The sequence below is a fragment of the Rhinoderma darwinii genome, unplaced genomic scaffold (genome assembly GCF_050947455.1).
Source record: "Rhinoderma darwinii isolate aRhiDar2 unplaced genomic scaffold, aRhiDar2.hap1 Scaffold_960, whole genome shotgun sequence".
Lineage (NCBI taxonomy): Eukaryota > Metazoa > Chordata > Amphibia > Anura > Rhinodermatidae > Rhinoderma > Rhinoderma darwinii.
In genome coordinates, this window is record NW_027464535.1 from 39,336 (window position 1) to 54,171 (window position 14,836).

General features: G+C 51.4%; 1 protein-coding gene across 1 annotated transcript; it reads right to left on the reverse strand.

The window, feature by feature from the left end:
- Positions 1-3,137: 3,137 nt before the first annotated feature.
- On the reverse strand, positions 3,138-8,153 carry TMEM265 (transmembrane protein 265). Its single transcript, XM_075849559.1, has 3 exons — positions 8,130-8,153; positions 6,140-6,367; positions 3,138-3,373 (listed from the first exon to the last, which is right to left on the reverse strand). The coding sequence occupies exons 1-3, from the start codon at positions 8,151-8,153 to the stop codon at positions 3,221-3,223; spliced, it is 405 nt and encodes a 134-aa protein (XP_075705674.1). The 3' UTR covers positions 3,138-3,220.
- Positions 8,154-14,836: the final 6,683 nt, after the last annotated feature.

Below are 14,836 nucleotides of genomic sequence, written 5' to 3' on the forward strand. Positions count from 1 at the left end.
CTCTAATCACAGTGTTATATATAGAGGAGATAACAGGTAATGTACAGCAGGGGGCGCTCTCTAATCACAGTGTTATATATATAGAGGAGATAGCAGGTAATGTACAGCAGGGGGCGCTCTCTAATCACAGTGTTATATATATATATAGAGGAGATAGCAGGTAATGTACAGCAGGGTGCGCTCTCTAATCACACTGTTATATATATAGAGAGGAGATAGCAGGTAATGTACAGCAGGGGGCGCTCTCTAATCACACTGTTATATATATAGAGAGGAGATAACAGGTAATGTACAGCAGGGGGCGCTCTCTAATCACACTGTTATATATATATAGAGAGGAGATAGCAGGTAATGTACAGCAGGGGGCGCTCTCTAATCAGTGTTATATATATATAGAGGAGATAGCAGGTAATGTACAGCAGGTGGCGCTCTCTAATCAGTGTTATATATATATATAGAGGAGATAACAGGTAATGTACAGCAGGGGGCGCTCTCTAATCACAGTGTTATATATATATATAGAGGAGATAACAGGTAATGTACAGCAGGGGGCGCTCTCTAATCACAGTGTTATATATATAGAGGAGATAACAGGTAATGTACAGCAGGGGGCGCTCTCTAATCACACTGTTATATATATAGAGAGGAGATAGCAGGTAATGTACAGCAGGGGGCGCTCTCTAATCACACTGTTATATATATAGAGAGGAGATAGCAGGTAATGTACAGCAGGGGGCGCTCTCTAATCACACTGTTATATATATAGAGAGGAGATAACAGGTAATGTACAGCAGGGGGCGGTCTCTAATCACACTGTTATATATATATAGAGAGGAGATAGCAGGTAATGTACAGCAGGGGGCGCTCTCTAATCAGTGTTATATATATATAGAGGAGATAGCAGGTAATGTACAGCAGGGGGCGCTCTCTAATCAGTGTTATATATATATAGAGGAGATAACAGGTAATGTACAGCAGGGGGCGCTCTCTAATCACAGTGTTATATATATAGAGGAGATAGCAGGTAATGTACAGCAGGGGGCGCTCTCTAATCAGTGTTATATATATATAGAGGAGATAACAGGTAATGTACAGCAGGGGGCGCTCTCTAATCACAGTGTTATATATATAGAGGGGATAGCAGGTAATGTACAGCAGGGGGCGCTCTCTAATCACAGTGTTATATATATATATATATATAGAGAGAGAGAGAGGAGATAGCAGGTAATGTACAGCAGGGGGCGCTCTCTAATCACAGTGTTATATATAAAGAGGAGATAACAGGTAATGTACAGCAGGGGGCGCTCTCTAATCACAGTGTTATATATATAGAGGAGATAACAGGTAATGTACAGCAGGGGGCGCTCTCTAATCACAGTGTTATATATATAGAGGAGATAGCAGGTAATGTACAGCAGGGGGCGCTCTCTAATCACAGTGTTATATATATAGAGGAGATAGCAGGTAATGTACAGCAGGGGGCGCTCTCTAATCACAGTGTTATATATATATATAGAGGAGATAACAGGTAATGTACAGCAGGGGGCGCTCTCTAATCAGTGTTATATATATATAGAGGAGATAACAGGTAATGTACAGCAGGGTGCGCTCTCTAATCACAGTGTTATATATATAGAGGAGATAGCAGGTAATGTACAGCAGGGGGCGCTCTCTAATCACAGTGTTATGTATAAAGAGGAGATAACAGGTAATGTACAGCAGGGGGCGCTCTCTAATCACAGTGTTATATATATAGAGGAGATAACAGGTAATGTACAGCAGGGGGCGCTCTCTAATCACAGTGTTATATATATAGAGGAGATAACAGGTAATGTACAGCAGGGGGCGCTCTCTAATCACAGTGTTATATATATAGAGGAGATAGCAGGTAATGTACGGCAGGGGGCGCTCTCTAATCACAGTGTTCTATACATAGAGGAGATAACAGGTAATGTACAGCAGGGGGCGCTCTCTAATCACAGTGTTATATATATAGAGGAGATAGCAGGTAATGTACAGCAGGGGACGCTCTCTAATCACAGTGTTATATATATATAGAGGAGATAGCAGGTAATGTACAGCAGGGGGCGCTCTCTAATCACAGTGTTATATATATAGAGGAGATAGCAGGTAATGTACAGCAGGGGGCGCTCTCTAATCACAGTGTTATATATATAGAGGAGATAGCAGGTAATGTACAGCAGGGGGCGCTCTCTAATCACAGTGTTATATATATATATATAGAGGAGATAGCAGGTAATGTACAGCAGGGGGCGCTCTCTAATCACAGTGTTATATATAGAGAGGAGATAACAGGTCATGTACAGCAGGGGGCGCTCTCTAATCACAGTGTTATATATATAGAGGAGATAACAGGTCATGTACAGCAGGGGGCGCTCTCTAATCACAGTGTTATATATATAGAGGAGATAGCAGGTAATGTACAGCAGGGGGCGCTCTCTAATCACAGTGTTATATATATAGAGGAGATAACAGGTAATGTACAGCAGGGGGCGCTCTCTAATCACAGTGTTATATATATATATATATATAGAGAGGAGATAGCAGGTAATGTACAGCAGGGGGCGCTCTCTAATCACAGTGTTATATATATAGAGGAGATAACAGGTAATGTACAGCAGGGGGCGCTCTCTAATCACAGTGTTATATATATATATATATATATATATATAGAGGAGATAGCAGGTAATGTACAGCAGGGGGCGCTCTCTAATCACAGTGTTATATATATATTGAGGAGATAGCAGGTAATGTACAGCAGGGGGCGCTCTCTAATCAGTGTTATATATATATAGAGGAGATAGCAGGTAATGTACAGCAGGGGGCGCTCTCTAATCACAGTGTTATATATATAGAGAGGAGATAGCAGGTAATGTACAGCAGGGGGCGCTCCCTATAGAGGAGATATCAGGTAATGTACAGCAGGGGGCGCTCTCTAATCACACTGTTATATATATAGAGGGGATATCAGGTAATGTACAGCAGGGGGCGCTCTGTAGTCGCCGTCCGTCATCAGGGGTTCGTATTGCGCTGTATTCGCTGTCATTATGACCCGTGTCTTGCGTTTTATTAAATTCATATTTATTATAAAATATTCTATTTACACTTTCTCTCTGGTCTCGGAGCGCAGGAACTTTATACAATACATAAATATTTGGGTGGGGACTCTTTGGGGGGCTCTTCATGTTCAGCGGTGACGTCACTCGATCAATGTTATCAGGAATGATGTAAGAACCAGGAGGACGGGCAGAGACACGAGAGCGACGACAAACAGCACGATACTCAGGACAGAGAATTTGCGGGAGCGACGGGAGATGGCGGCCTGTTTCTCCACATCACATTCCTGCTCTGCCTATGAGACAAAAGCTACAAATCAGAGAAGATCAGAAGATGGAGGACAGAGTATAGGGGTCAGTGGACACAGTATAGGGGGTCAGAGGACAGAGTATATGGGTCAGTGTACAGAGTATAGGGGTCAGTGGATAGAGTATAGGGGTCAGAGGACAGAGTATAGGGGTCAGAGGACAGAGTATAGGGGTCAGAGGACAGAGTATAGGGGGTCAGAGGACAGAGTATAGGGGGTCAGAGGACACAGTATAGGGGGTCAGTGGACACAGTATAGGGGGTCAGAGGACAGAGTATAGGGGTCAGTGGACAGAATATAGGGGGTCAGTGGACACAGTATAGGGGTCAGAGGACACAGTATAGGTGGTCAGAGGACAGAGTATAGGGGTCAGTGGACAGAGTATAGGGGTCAGTGGACAGAGTATAGGGGTCAGAGGTTTAAGATGAGGACCGGATGTTGGGGACAGAGTATAGGGGTCAGTGGACATAGTATAGGGGTCAGTGGACAGAGTATAGGGGTCAGTGGACATAGTATAGGGGTCAGTGGATAGAGTATAGGGGTCAGTGGATAGAGTATAGGGGTCAGAGGACAGAGTATAGGGGGTCAGAGGACACAGTATAGGGGGTCAGAGGACACAGTATAGGGGGTCAGAGGACACAGTATAGGGGTCAGTGGACACAGTATAGGGGGTCAGAGGACAGAGTATAGGGGTCAGTGGACAGAGTATTGGGGTCAGTGGACAGAGTATAGGGGTCAGAGGACAGAGTATAGGGGTCAGAGGACAGAGTATAGGGGTCAGTGGACAGAGTATAGGGGTCAGTGGATAGAGTATAGGGGTCAGAGGACAGAGTATAGGGGTCAGAGGTTTAAGATGAGGACCGGAAGTTGGGGACAGAGTATAGGGGTCAGGGGACAGAGTATAGGGGGCAGATAGAGTATAGGGGTCAGGGGACAGAGTATAGGGTCAGAGGACAGAGTATAGGGGTCAGAGGACAGAGTATAGGGGTCAGTGGACAGAGTATAGGGGTCAGTGGACATAGTATAGGGGTCAGTGGACATAGTATCGGGGTCCGTGGATAGAGTATAGGGGTCAGTGGATAGAGTATAGGGGACAGAGTATAAGCGTCAGTGTACAGAGTATAGGGGTCAGATAGAGTATAGGGGTCAGGGGACAGAGTATAGGGGGTCAGTGGATAGAATATAGGGGTCAGTGGATAGAGTATAGGGGTCAGTGGATTGAGTATAGGGGTCAGAGGACAGAGTATAGGGGTCAGAGGTTTAAGATGAGGACCGGAAGTTGGGGACAGAGTATAGGGGTCAGAGGACAGAGTATAGGGGTCAGTGGACATAGTATAGGGGTCAGTGGACATAGTATAGGGGTCAGATAGAGTATAGGGGTCAGGGGACAGAGTATAGGGGTCAGAGGACAGAGTATATGGGTCAGAGGACAGAGTATAGGGGTCAGTGGACAGAGTATCGGGGTCAGTGGACAGAGTATCGGGGTCAGTGGATAGAGTATAGGGGTCAGTGGATAGAGTATAGGGGACAGAGTATAGGGGTCAGTGTACATAGTATAGGGGTCAGATAGAGTATAGGGGACAGAGTATAGGGGGTCAGTGGATAGAGTATAGGGGTCAGAGGACAGATTATAGGGGTCAGAGGTTTAAGATGAGGACCGGAATTTGGGGACAGAGTATAGGGGTCAGGGGACAGGGTATAGGGGTCAGGGGACAGAGTATAGGGGGTCAGTGTACAGAGTATAGGGGACAGTGGACAGAGTATAGGGGTCAGATAGAGCATAGGGGTCAGTGGACAGAGTATAGGGGTCAGATAGAGCATATGGGGTCAGATAGAGTATAGGGGTCAGTGGATAGAGTATAGGGGGTCAGTGTACAGAGTATAGGGGTCAGATAGAGTATAGGGGTCTGATAGAGTATAGGGGTCAGATAGAGTATAGGGGTCAGTGGACAGAGTATAGGGGTCAGAGGACAGAGTATAGGGGTCAGAGGACAGAGTATAGGGGTCAGTGGACAGGGTATCGGGGTCAGTGGACAGAGTATCGGGGTCAGTGGATAGAGTATAGGGGTCAGTGGATAGAGTATAGGGGTCAGAGGACAGAGTATAGGGGTCAGTGTACAGAGTATAGGGGTCAGATAGAGTATAGGGGACAGAGTATAGGGGGTCAGTGGATAGAGTATAGGGGTCAGTGGATAGAGTATAGGGGTCAGAGGACAGATTATAGGGGTCAGAGGTTTAAGATGAGGACCGGAAGTTGGGGACACAGTATAGGGGTCAGGGGACAGGGTATAGGGGTCAGGGGACAGAGTATAGGGGGTCAGTGTACAGAGTATAGGGGTCAGTGGACAGAGTATAGGGGTCAGATAGAGCATAGGGGTCAGTGGACAGAGTATAGGGGTCAGATAGAGCATATGGGGTCAGATAGAGTATAGGGGTCAGTGGATAGAGTATAGGGGGTCAGTGTACAGAGTATAGGGGTCAGATAGAGTATAGGGGTCTGATAGAGTATAGGGGTCAGATAGAGTATAGGGGTCAGTGGACAGAGTATAGGGGTCAGATAAAGTATAGGGGTCAGTGGACAGAGTATAGGGGGTCAGTGTACAGAGTATAGGGGTCGGATAGAGTATAGGGGTCGGATAGAGTATAGGGGTCAGATAGAGTATAGGGGTCAGTGGACAGAGTATAGGGGTCAGTGGACAGAGTATAGGGGTCAGAGGTTTAAGATGAGGACCGGATGTTGGGGACAGGATTTACCTGCAGTGCCAGGATTAAGGCTTTGATCCCCACGCAGGAGACGCCGCACACGATGCTCATAATGGCCAATCTTCGAAGACTGCAGCACGGAAAATATCCACAATAATTCTCTCTGCTCGGCTGACAGTCGGGAGATTTTGCCGGCTGTGCGGGGGCCGTCACTAGTATCTGGATTTCCTCTTCTGTTGCTCCATTTTGAATCTTCTGGTCATCAGAGTTTGGCCAAACCTTAGACGGGACAGAAAACGTGTAAGACGTGCGCCGCTCTCCAGCCGGAGCGTTCATGTAGTGAGGGGGCGGCGGCCGGAGAGAGCGGCAGGTTCAGGTCTGTGTAATGAATACAATAATTCTACACACAATGCGATATATGGCCATAGAAAAAACGGACCAACTGTCGGTATTTCATGGCCGTTTTGCATCCAAATTTTCATCTATTTCCAGTTCGTCTGTTTTTAATGGCCATTAAAAAAATGGATGGATTTAATTTGTCAGTTTTTTTTTGTCCAAACCCCTTGAAAACAGTGCCCACATATAAAGTGCCAGAGCCCACATAGATAGTGCCACAGTGCCTATGTAGATAGCGCTACACCCCCATAGATTACACCATCCCCCTCCCCTGTAGATACTGCTATATACCCCCCTCTACATAGTGCCATACTCCCCCAACTGTACATGGTGCCACACAACCCCCCACCTGTACATAGTGCCACACCCCCCTGTACATAGTGCCACACACACCCCCCTGTACATAGTGCCACACCCCCCCTGTACATAGTGCCACAAAACCCCCCCCCCCCCACCTGTACATTGTGCCACACACCCCCCTGTACATAGTGCCACACACGCCCTGTAGATAGTGCCACACACACCCCCTGTACATAGTGTCACACACCCCCCCTGTACATAGTGCCACACACACCCCCTATACAGTGCCACACACACCCCCTGTACATAGTGCCACACACACCCCTGTACATAGTGCCACACACAGCCCTCTGTACATAGTGCCACACACAGCCCCCTGTACATAGTGCCACACACAGCCCCCTGTACATAGTGCCACACACCCCCCCTGCACATAGTGCCACACACACCCCCTGTACATAGTGCCACACACACCCCCTGTAGATAGTGCCACACACCCCCTGTACATAGTGCCAAACACCCCTCTTGTACATAGTGTCACACACCCCCTGTACATAGTGCCAAACACCCCCTGTACATAGTGCCACACACACCCCCTGTACATAGTGCCACACACACCCTCTACATAGTGCCAAACACCCCTCCTGTACATAGTGCCACACACACCCCCTGTACATAGTGCCACACACACCCCCTGTAGATATCACTATTGGGGTTCCATCTAGGACTGTAATCCCCGGTCAGAGCATTGCCGACGCTGCGGCCTGGATTCCGCTCCTGGAGGAGCCCCGGATGTCACTCTTCATATATGGACCGTGATGTCAGGGGCTTCCTCGGGTTCAGCTCTTATAGTCTCTGTGTCCTGGAAGGGGCAGGATCTGTTTTTAACGTCCGTCACAAAGATTGAATCCTGAAAAACCTCTGTCAAACTCTGATCAATCGACTTCTATGGGGACCGTCTAGCGGTGAAAAGGGACAACAATAGGGACAATAATAGGGCATGTCCTATTTTTTAATCGACCGTATTCACGGGTCGCAAAAAAACCTCAGTGTGAATACACCCATAGAACAGAATTGTTCTGAAAACTGACGTGTTTCCTGTTTTTCTCCTACCTCCAACTCGCACGTTAAACCCCGATCCACCCCCACAGAATTATAGCAAAAATGTGCACACCGGCCGTGTTTTAGTCACCGGACAGATTGCGGCACTTCTCACGATGAGCCGTTCCCCGGCTGCCGTCTGTGTCCCCTGACATGAAGCCTGGTGTGGGCTCACCCTGACCCATAGGTCATTGTACAGATCATGCGGTGACCGTCCTGAGCGCTGCCCGTCCTCCATGAATACCTGTAGCTGCTGCGCCTCCGTCATGTTCTCTCATCCTGCAGATGTGGTCGGGAGCTCTGCTGTGTATTGAAGGTTGTGCTCCGGATGACTCAGTGCACAGGTATGACATACCTGCACAAGGTGTGGGACTCTCACTGTGACTCACACCGCCGGGAATGACACTACATTCCACTGTGCAGCCCGTCCCCCGCTCCTGGAGTAAAGAGGCGCCGGACACATGAGCGGAGCAGGAGAACGGGGCGCCGGACACATGAGCGGAGCAGCAGAACGGATTGTCACATGTGCGTCATTAGGAAGGTGTGAGAATTACAGAGCGGGGAGGTCGCTACAAAGTGGACGGTTCTGGGAACTGATCATTAATTCCACTATCTCCAGGTCTGCAGCAAGAAATGTCAGATGTTATCTCAGTAACTAGATCCCCAAGACAAGGTGGGGGAGGGGGCACCTGTGCATTGATTATGATGATGGGAGGTATGAGCGGTGGGAGGACTGCTCGGCCTGTGCGGTGTGAGGACTGCTCGGCCTGTGCGGTGTGAGGACTGCTCGGCCTGTGCGGTGTGAGGACTGCTCGGACTGTGCGGTGTGAGGGCTGCTTGGACTGTGCGGTGTGAGGACTGCTCGGCGTGTGCTGCGTGAGGACTGCTCGGCGTGTGCGGACTGCTCGGAGTGTGCGGTGTAAGGACTGCTCGGCCTGTGCGGTGTGAGGACTGCTCGGCCTGTGCGGTGTGAGGACTGCTCGGCCTGTGCGGTGTGAGGACTGCCCGGCCTGTGCGGTGTGAGGACTGCCCGGCCTGTGCGGTGTGAGGACTGCCCGGCCTGTGCGGTGTGAGGGCTGCTCGGACTGTGCGGTGTGAGGGCTGCTCGGACTGTGCGGTGTGAGGACTGTGCAGTATGAGGACTGCTCGGCGTGTGCTGCGTGAGGACTGCTCGGCGTGTGCGGACTGCTCGGCGTGTGCGGTGTGAGGACTGCTCGGCCTGTGCGGTGTGAGGACTGCTCGGCCTGTGCGGTGTGAGGACTGCTCGGCCTGTGCGGCGTGAGGACTGCTCGGCCTGTGCGGTGTGAGGACTGCTCGGCCTGTGCGGTGTGAGGACTGCTCGGCCTGTGCGGTGTGAGGACTGCCCGGCCTGTGCGGTGTAAGGACTGCCCGGCCTGTGCGGTGTGAGGACTGCTCGGCCTGTGCGGTGTGAGGACTGCTCGGCCTGTGCGGTGTGAGGACTGCTCGGCCTGTGCGGTGTGAGGACTGCCCGGCCTGTGCGGTGTGAGGACTGCCCGGCCTGTGCGGTGTGAGGACTGCCCGGCCTGTGCGGTGTGAGGACTGCTCGGCCTGTGCGGACAGAGGCCGGTTCGGCGTGTCAGGTGTGAGGACTGCTCGGCCTGTGGGGTGTGAGGACTGCCCGACCTGTGCGGACTGCTCGGCCTGTGCGGACGGAGGCCGGTTCGGCGTGTCAGGTGTGAGGACTGCTCGGCCTGTATGGTGTGAGACCTGCTCGGCCTGTGCGGACGGAGGCCAGTTCGGCGTGTTGGGTGTGAGGACTGCTCGGCCTGTGCGGACGAAGGCCGGTTCGGCGTGTCGGTTGTGAGGACTGCTCGGCCTGTGCGGTGTGAGGACTGCTCGGCCTGTGCGGTGTGAGGACTGCCCGGCCTGTGCGGTGTGAGGACTGCCCGGCCTGTGCGGTGTGAGGACTGCCCGGCCTGTGCGGTGTGAGGACTGCTCGGCCTGTGCGGACAGAGGCCGGTTCGGCGTGTCAGGTGTGAGGACTGCTCGGCCTGTGGGGTGTGAGGACTGCCCGACCTGTGCGGACTGCTCGGCCTGTGCGGACGGAGGCCGGTTCGGCGTGTCAGGTGTGAGGACTGCTCGGCCTGTATGGTGTGAGAACTGCTCGGCCTGTGCGGACGGAGGCCAGTTCGGCGTGTTGGGTGTGAGGACTGCTCGGCCTGTGCGGACGAAGGCCGGTTCGGCGTGTCGGGTGTGAGGACTGCTCGGCCTGTGCGGTGTGAGGACTGCTCGGCCTGTGCGGTGTGAGGACTGCCCGGCCTGTGCGGTGTGAGGACTGCTCGGCCTGTGCGGTGTGAGGACTGCTCGGCCTGTGCGGACGGAGGCCGGTTCGGCGTGTCAGGTGTGAGGACTGCTCGGCCTGTGCGGACGGAGGCCGGTTCGGCGTGTTGGGTGTGAGGACTGCTCGGCCTCTGCGGACTGAGGCCGGTTCGGCGTGTTGGGTGTGAGGACTGCTCGGCCTGTGCGGACGGAGGCCGGTTCGGCGTGTTGGGTGTGAGGACCGCTCGGCCTGTGCGGTGTGAGGACTGCCCGGCCTGTGTGAGGACTGCTCGGCCTGTGCGGACGGAGGCTGGTTCGGCGTGTCAGGTGTGAGGACTGCTCGGTCTGTACGGTGTGAGGACCGCTCGGCCTGTGCGGACGGAGGCCGGTTCGGTGTGTTGGGTGTGAGGACCGCTCGGCCTGTGCGGTGTGAGGACCGCTCGGCCTGTGCGGTGTGAGGACCGCCCGGCCTGTGCGGTGTGAGGACCGCTCGGCCTGTGCGGTGTGAGGACCGCTCGGCCTGTGCGGTGTGAGGACTGCCCGGCATGTGCGGTGTGAGGCTGCTCGGCCTGTGCGGTGTGAGGACCGCTCGGCCTGTGCGGTGTGAGGCTGCTCGGCCTGTGCGGTGTGAGGACCGCTCGGCCTGTGCGGTGTGAGGCTGCTCGGCCTGTGCGGTGTGAGGACCGCTCGGCCTGTGCGGTGTGAGGACTGCTCGGCCTGAGATTGGAGGCTAGTGAGCGGATCAGTCCACGTGTCGTGAGGTATGAGGAAATGAAGCGCTCGATCTCTTTGTAGCTGCTCTTCACTCAGACTAATTGATGTGTCCCAACTGCGGATCTCCTTTAACTCAGATTTCCGTGTTAGAATAATGGAAACCGTTTAACCTCTTTCTGACCTTTGCCGTAGTCACATGGTAGCCGGGCGCGCTCCATATTCAGGGCGTCGGGTGTTTGTTAGGGCAGACGCCTCACTGCAACCATTGTAATCGCAGATAACGTTGATCTCGGCCTTTTTAACAGACCCCGACCCCGTTAGAAAGAGGGGGAGCCCCTAAGCGGGCAAGGACCGGCCTGTTTTACTATTCACTATATACAACTTCACTTTGCGCTTCTCTAGATGACTCTGCCGGTGAATAAAGTTCATCTTTGACTTTTACCCTCTTTTTATAGGACGGACGGGGCTTTGTTTAGTGGCATTTGTCAGGATATATCATTTTTATTTTTTTCTCTAAAGTCGGCAAAATTGGAAAAAACTGCAAGAATTTAGCAATGGCGTCAGTTTATACCAGCATTTATCACACATAGAACGGACCACGGACAGAATTCATCTCTTTCACATTCTGCCACTTCTCCTGTGCACGGGGACACCACATACGTGGCCTTATTTATCACACAGAGGTGTCGGAGGGCGGACGATAGAAGATGAATTCACAAATCGCCTTTTTTCAAAGCCGATTCTACAAATCTCAGCAGGGTTTCTTTTAGGCCCGGTTCACACAGAGTTTTTTTCACAAGTTTTTTGACGCGGAAACCGCGCCGCAAAACTCCTCAAAAACCGCCCGAAAATGCCTCCCATTGATTTCAATGGGAGTTGGACGAGTTTTTTTACCGCGAGTAAAACAAACGCGTCGCGGTAAAAAGAAGCGTCATGACCCATCTTGAGGCGGTTTCCGCCTCCAAAACCCCATTTCAATCAGTCAGAAAGAGGAAAAAAACGCCTCGACGAGTGTTTTGACGAGTTTTTGTGAAACCCCGGTGCAAAAAACTCCGTGTGAACGCAGCCCAACACTTCCAAAATATCTGCTCTTAAAGCCGAGATCCCAAAATATTAATCTAGGGGGATAATGGAAATTTATTTTTTGGGGTTTTCTAAAATAAGAATTTGCAGGTTTATGCGCGCGGGGCTCTCCAGCAGATGAACTTTAGAAAACATGACACCCCCCCCCCCCCCCACCCTTGGAGTAAAATCAGGGGAAAATAATAATGTAATGTGGGGCAAATATATTTTCAACTAATTAACTTAAATCTAATAATTCAGAACATTGCGGTATTTTTTTAAAACATGGGTGAAGCACAGGCCTGGTTGTGAGGGACATAAATATGGGGACTCTTTGCGGTGCCGTCTTTTCTGCAGACGCGGCACTTTTTCTGGGTTTTGCTTCTGGTTGCTGTTGGGGAATGCGAGTGATGAAGTGTCTGTCGGTCACGTGACCTCCTCAGACCGGGGGCATCTCTGGTGTCCGGAACATCACATATGAGGCCTTCAATCATTTTCTCCCGGGAGTCCAGGTTTGTGTCTCGGACTCTGTTTCTTATAATGAGTTGTGGATTTGCCGCCTGCAGAAGATAAACGGACACTTTTTTGTACCAGGTTTTAGTTTTGCGTTTTACTGAATACGGCTGTAAATCCCGGTCACTTAAATCCACCCCCCCCATGTACTTGTTATATTCGGACACGCTCACTGGTTTGTGCTTGTCCGATGTTGCCCCTCTTTCCCTCACGGCCACTGTTCCTGCGGTATGAATCGTGCTTAGCACATACACGTCTTTGCGATCCCTGAACTTGACCGCCAGCAATTCCTCAGATGCGTCAGCGCAGGAGTCCCCCTTTACCATGCGCTTCCCCACTAATTGCTGTGGAAAACCAATTCTGTTTTTGCTTTGGGTGCCACATGCCCGGTCCTTGCAGCATGCAAATGCCGAAACAGGGGCACCGGGAATATAAATGATCACAGTACAGGTGGTGCCTCTTGTGAAGCAGAGGCTGCATTATCTCCCACACCATCTTACTGCTGGTGGAAAGATCAGGGGGGCATCCAGGAACATTGAGCGGTCCCGCCCTTCATAAATCCTGGAGCCGCTGGTATATCCTGACCCGCTTTCACACCATTTGTAGAGCTTCGCGCCATATCTTGCCCTTTTGGAAGATCCCCTAGATGTGCCACCAAGTGCAGCAACGTGCCGCTCCTTGCTCCATATGTACATGACACGAGGAGGAAGCCACGTTTCCTCTACAGCAGATTATTGTGCGGCCGGGGACTCGGTGGGCGGAGGCCCCTCATGAGCGCTTTCCTTTACAGACGGGTGCACAGATTTCCTGGTCTAGATTTTCCAATCAGATCCTTTAAAAGGGTAACTAAATGTTCAAACTTGTGACACGTCATTATGACATGTCAGAAGTTTTGATTGGTGGGGAGGGGTCCGAGCGCGGAGACCCCCACCAATCGCTAGAACAGATCGGCAGAAGTGATCGTGTGAGCTCCGCTGCTTCGTTTCAGGACGGGCTCAAATACTTTCTTTTTTGTTTTTTTAAACTTCTTTTTATTGAACATTTTTCCAAACAATTCAGTTTGTGGGGAAAACAGAAGGAAAGGAAAGAAGGAGGAGGAACAAAGTCATACAATCAGCGGTCCAGAGGATCGGGGAGATGTCGGGGCAGCACAAATTACACATCAACAAGAGATTGACGTAACTGACAAAGCAGGATAAGTAGACGGGGGGGGGGGGGGGAGGAGAGAAGGGGGGAGAAGGGGGGGGAGAAGAAAGGAAAACAAAATAACTTTCAATTTATTATCTCGCTGTGCTCATGAAGGAAACATTCACATTTGCTGTAAATTGTAAGCAATTCCCCACCCCAATGAACTAGATAAAGAAAAACATAAATCAGGGAAGGAGGCGGCGGCGGGAACCAGCCCACCGCACCCCCCCACAGAACCCATCGTATCTATGCGGGGACAGGGGAGTAATAGGAAGGACATGAAGGAGCGCGGCTCCCGCCCACACCAGACACCCACCGGGACCCCGACCACATCTCACACGGGTGCAGTCCCCAGGACCCTGACCACATCTCACACGGGTGCAGTCCCCAGGACCCCGACCTCATCTCACATGGGTGCAGTCCCCAGGACCCTGACCACATCTCACACGGGTGCAGTCCCCAGGACCCCGACCTCCTCTCACACGGGTGCAGTCCCCAGGGCACCTGTTCATGGAACCAGACCGTTGGTTCAAAGCATTTCCGGATTTGTATTTGGATGTTTTGCGGGTGTAATGCAATGAAGGTTTCAAAAAATGGTTGGACCTGTAATTCCTTATGGAGAGGCCTCCACCCCGTCCATTGTCAAGAGATAGGATCATTTATCCAAGAATAATTTGAAAGGTGGGGGCTGATTAGCACGCCAGGTCTGTAGTATGGCCTTCGTCCCCGCCGCCGCCACATAATGCAACAATTTGTGTGCCCCGGGGGAACACCCGTGAACTTCAGGGTCCATGTACCCAAACACCGCCCCCCAGCATCGTATCAGGGACAAGATTGGTGAGGTGAGTAGTAGTGAATGTGCGGGCACGACCACAAACAATGGTAGAGATTGGCTGCGGGTGACATTTGAAGCAGCACGATGATTCATAGATACCAATCTTATACCCCACACTGGGAGTCAGATACGACCTGTGCGCAATCTTATACCCCACACTGGGAGTCAGATACGACCTGTGCGCAATCTTATACCCCACACTGGGAGTCAGATACGACCTGTGCGCAATCTTATACCCCACACTGGGAGTCAGATACGACCTGTGCGCAATCTTATACCCCACACTGGGAGTCAGATACGACCTGTGCGCAATCTTATACCCCACACTGGGAGTCAGATACGACCTGTGCGCAATCTTA

Bases quoted from the DNA above. Each gene is read 5' to 3' on its own strand.
- TMEM265 (XM_075849559.1), bottom strand. From the start codon at position 8,153: ATGACGGAGGCGCAGCAGCTACAG. The intron at 6,368-8,129 runs GTATTCATGGAG...GTCCCGTCTAAG, and splicing joins CGGAGGCGCAGCAGCTACAG to GTTTGGCCAAACTCTGATGA. The intron at 3,374-6,139 runs GTAAATCCTGTC...TTTGTCTCATAG, and splicing joins CCTTAATCCTGGCACTGCAG to GCAGAGCAGGAATGTGATGT.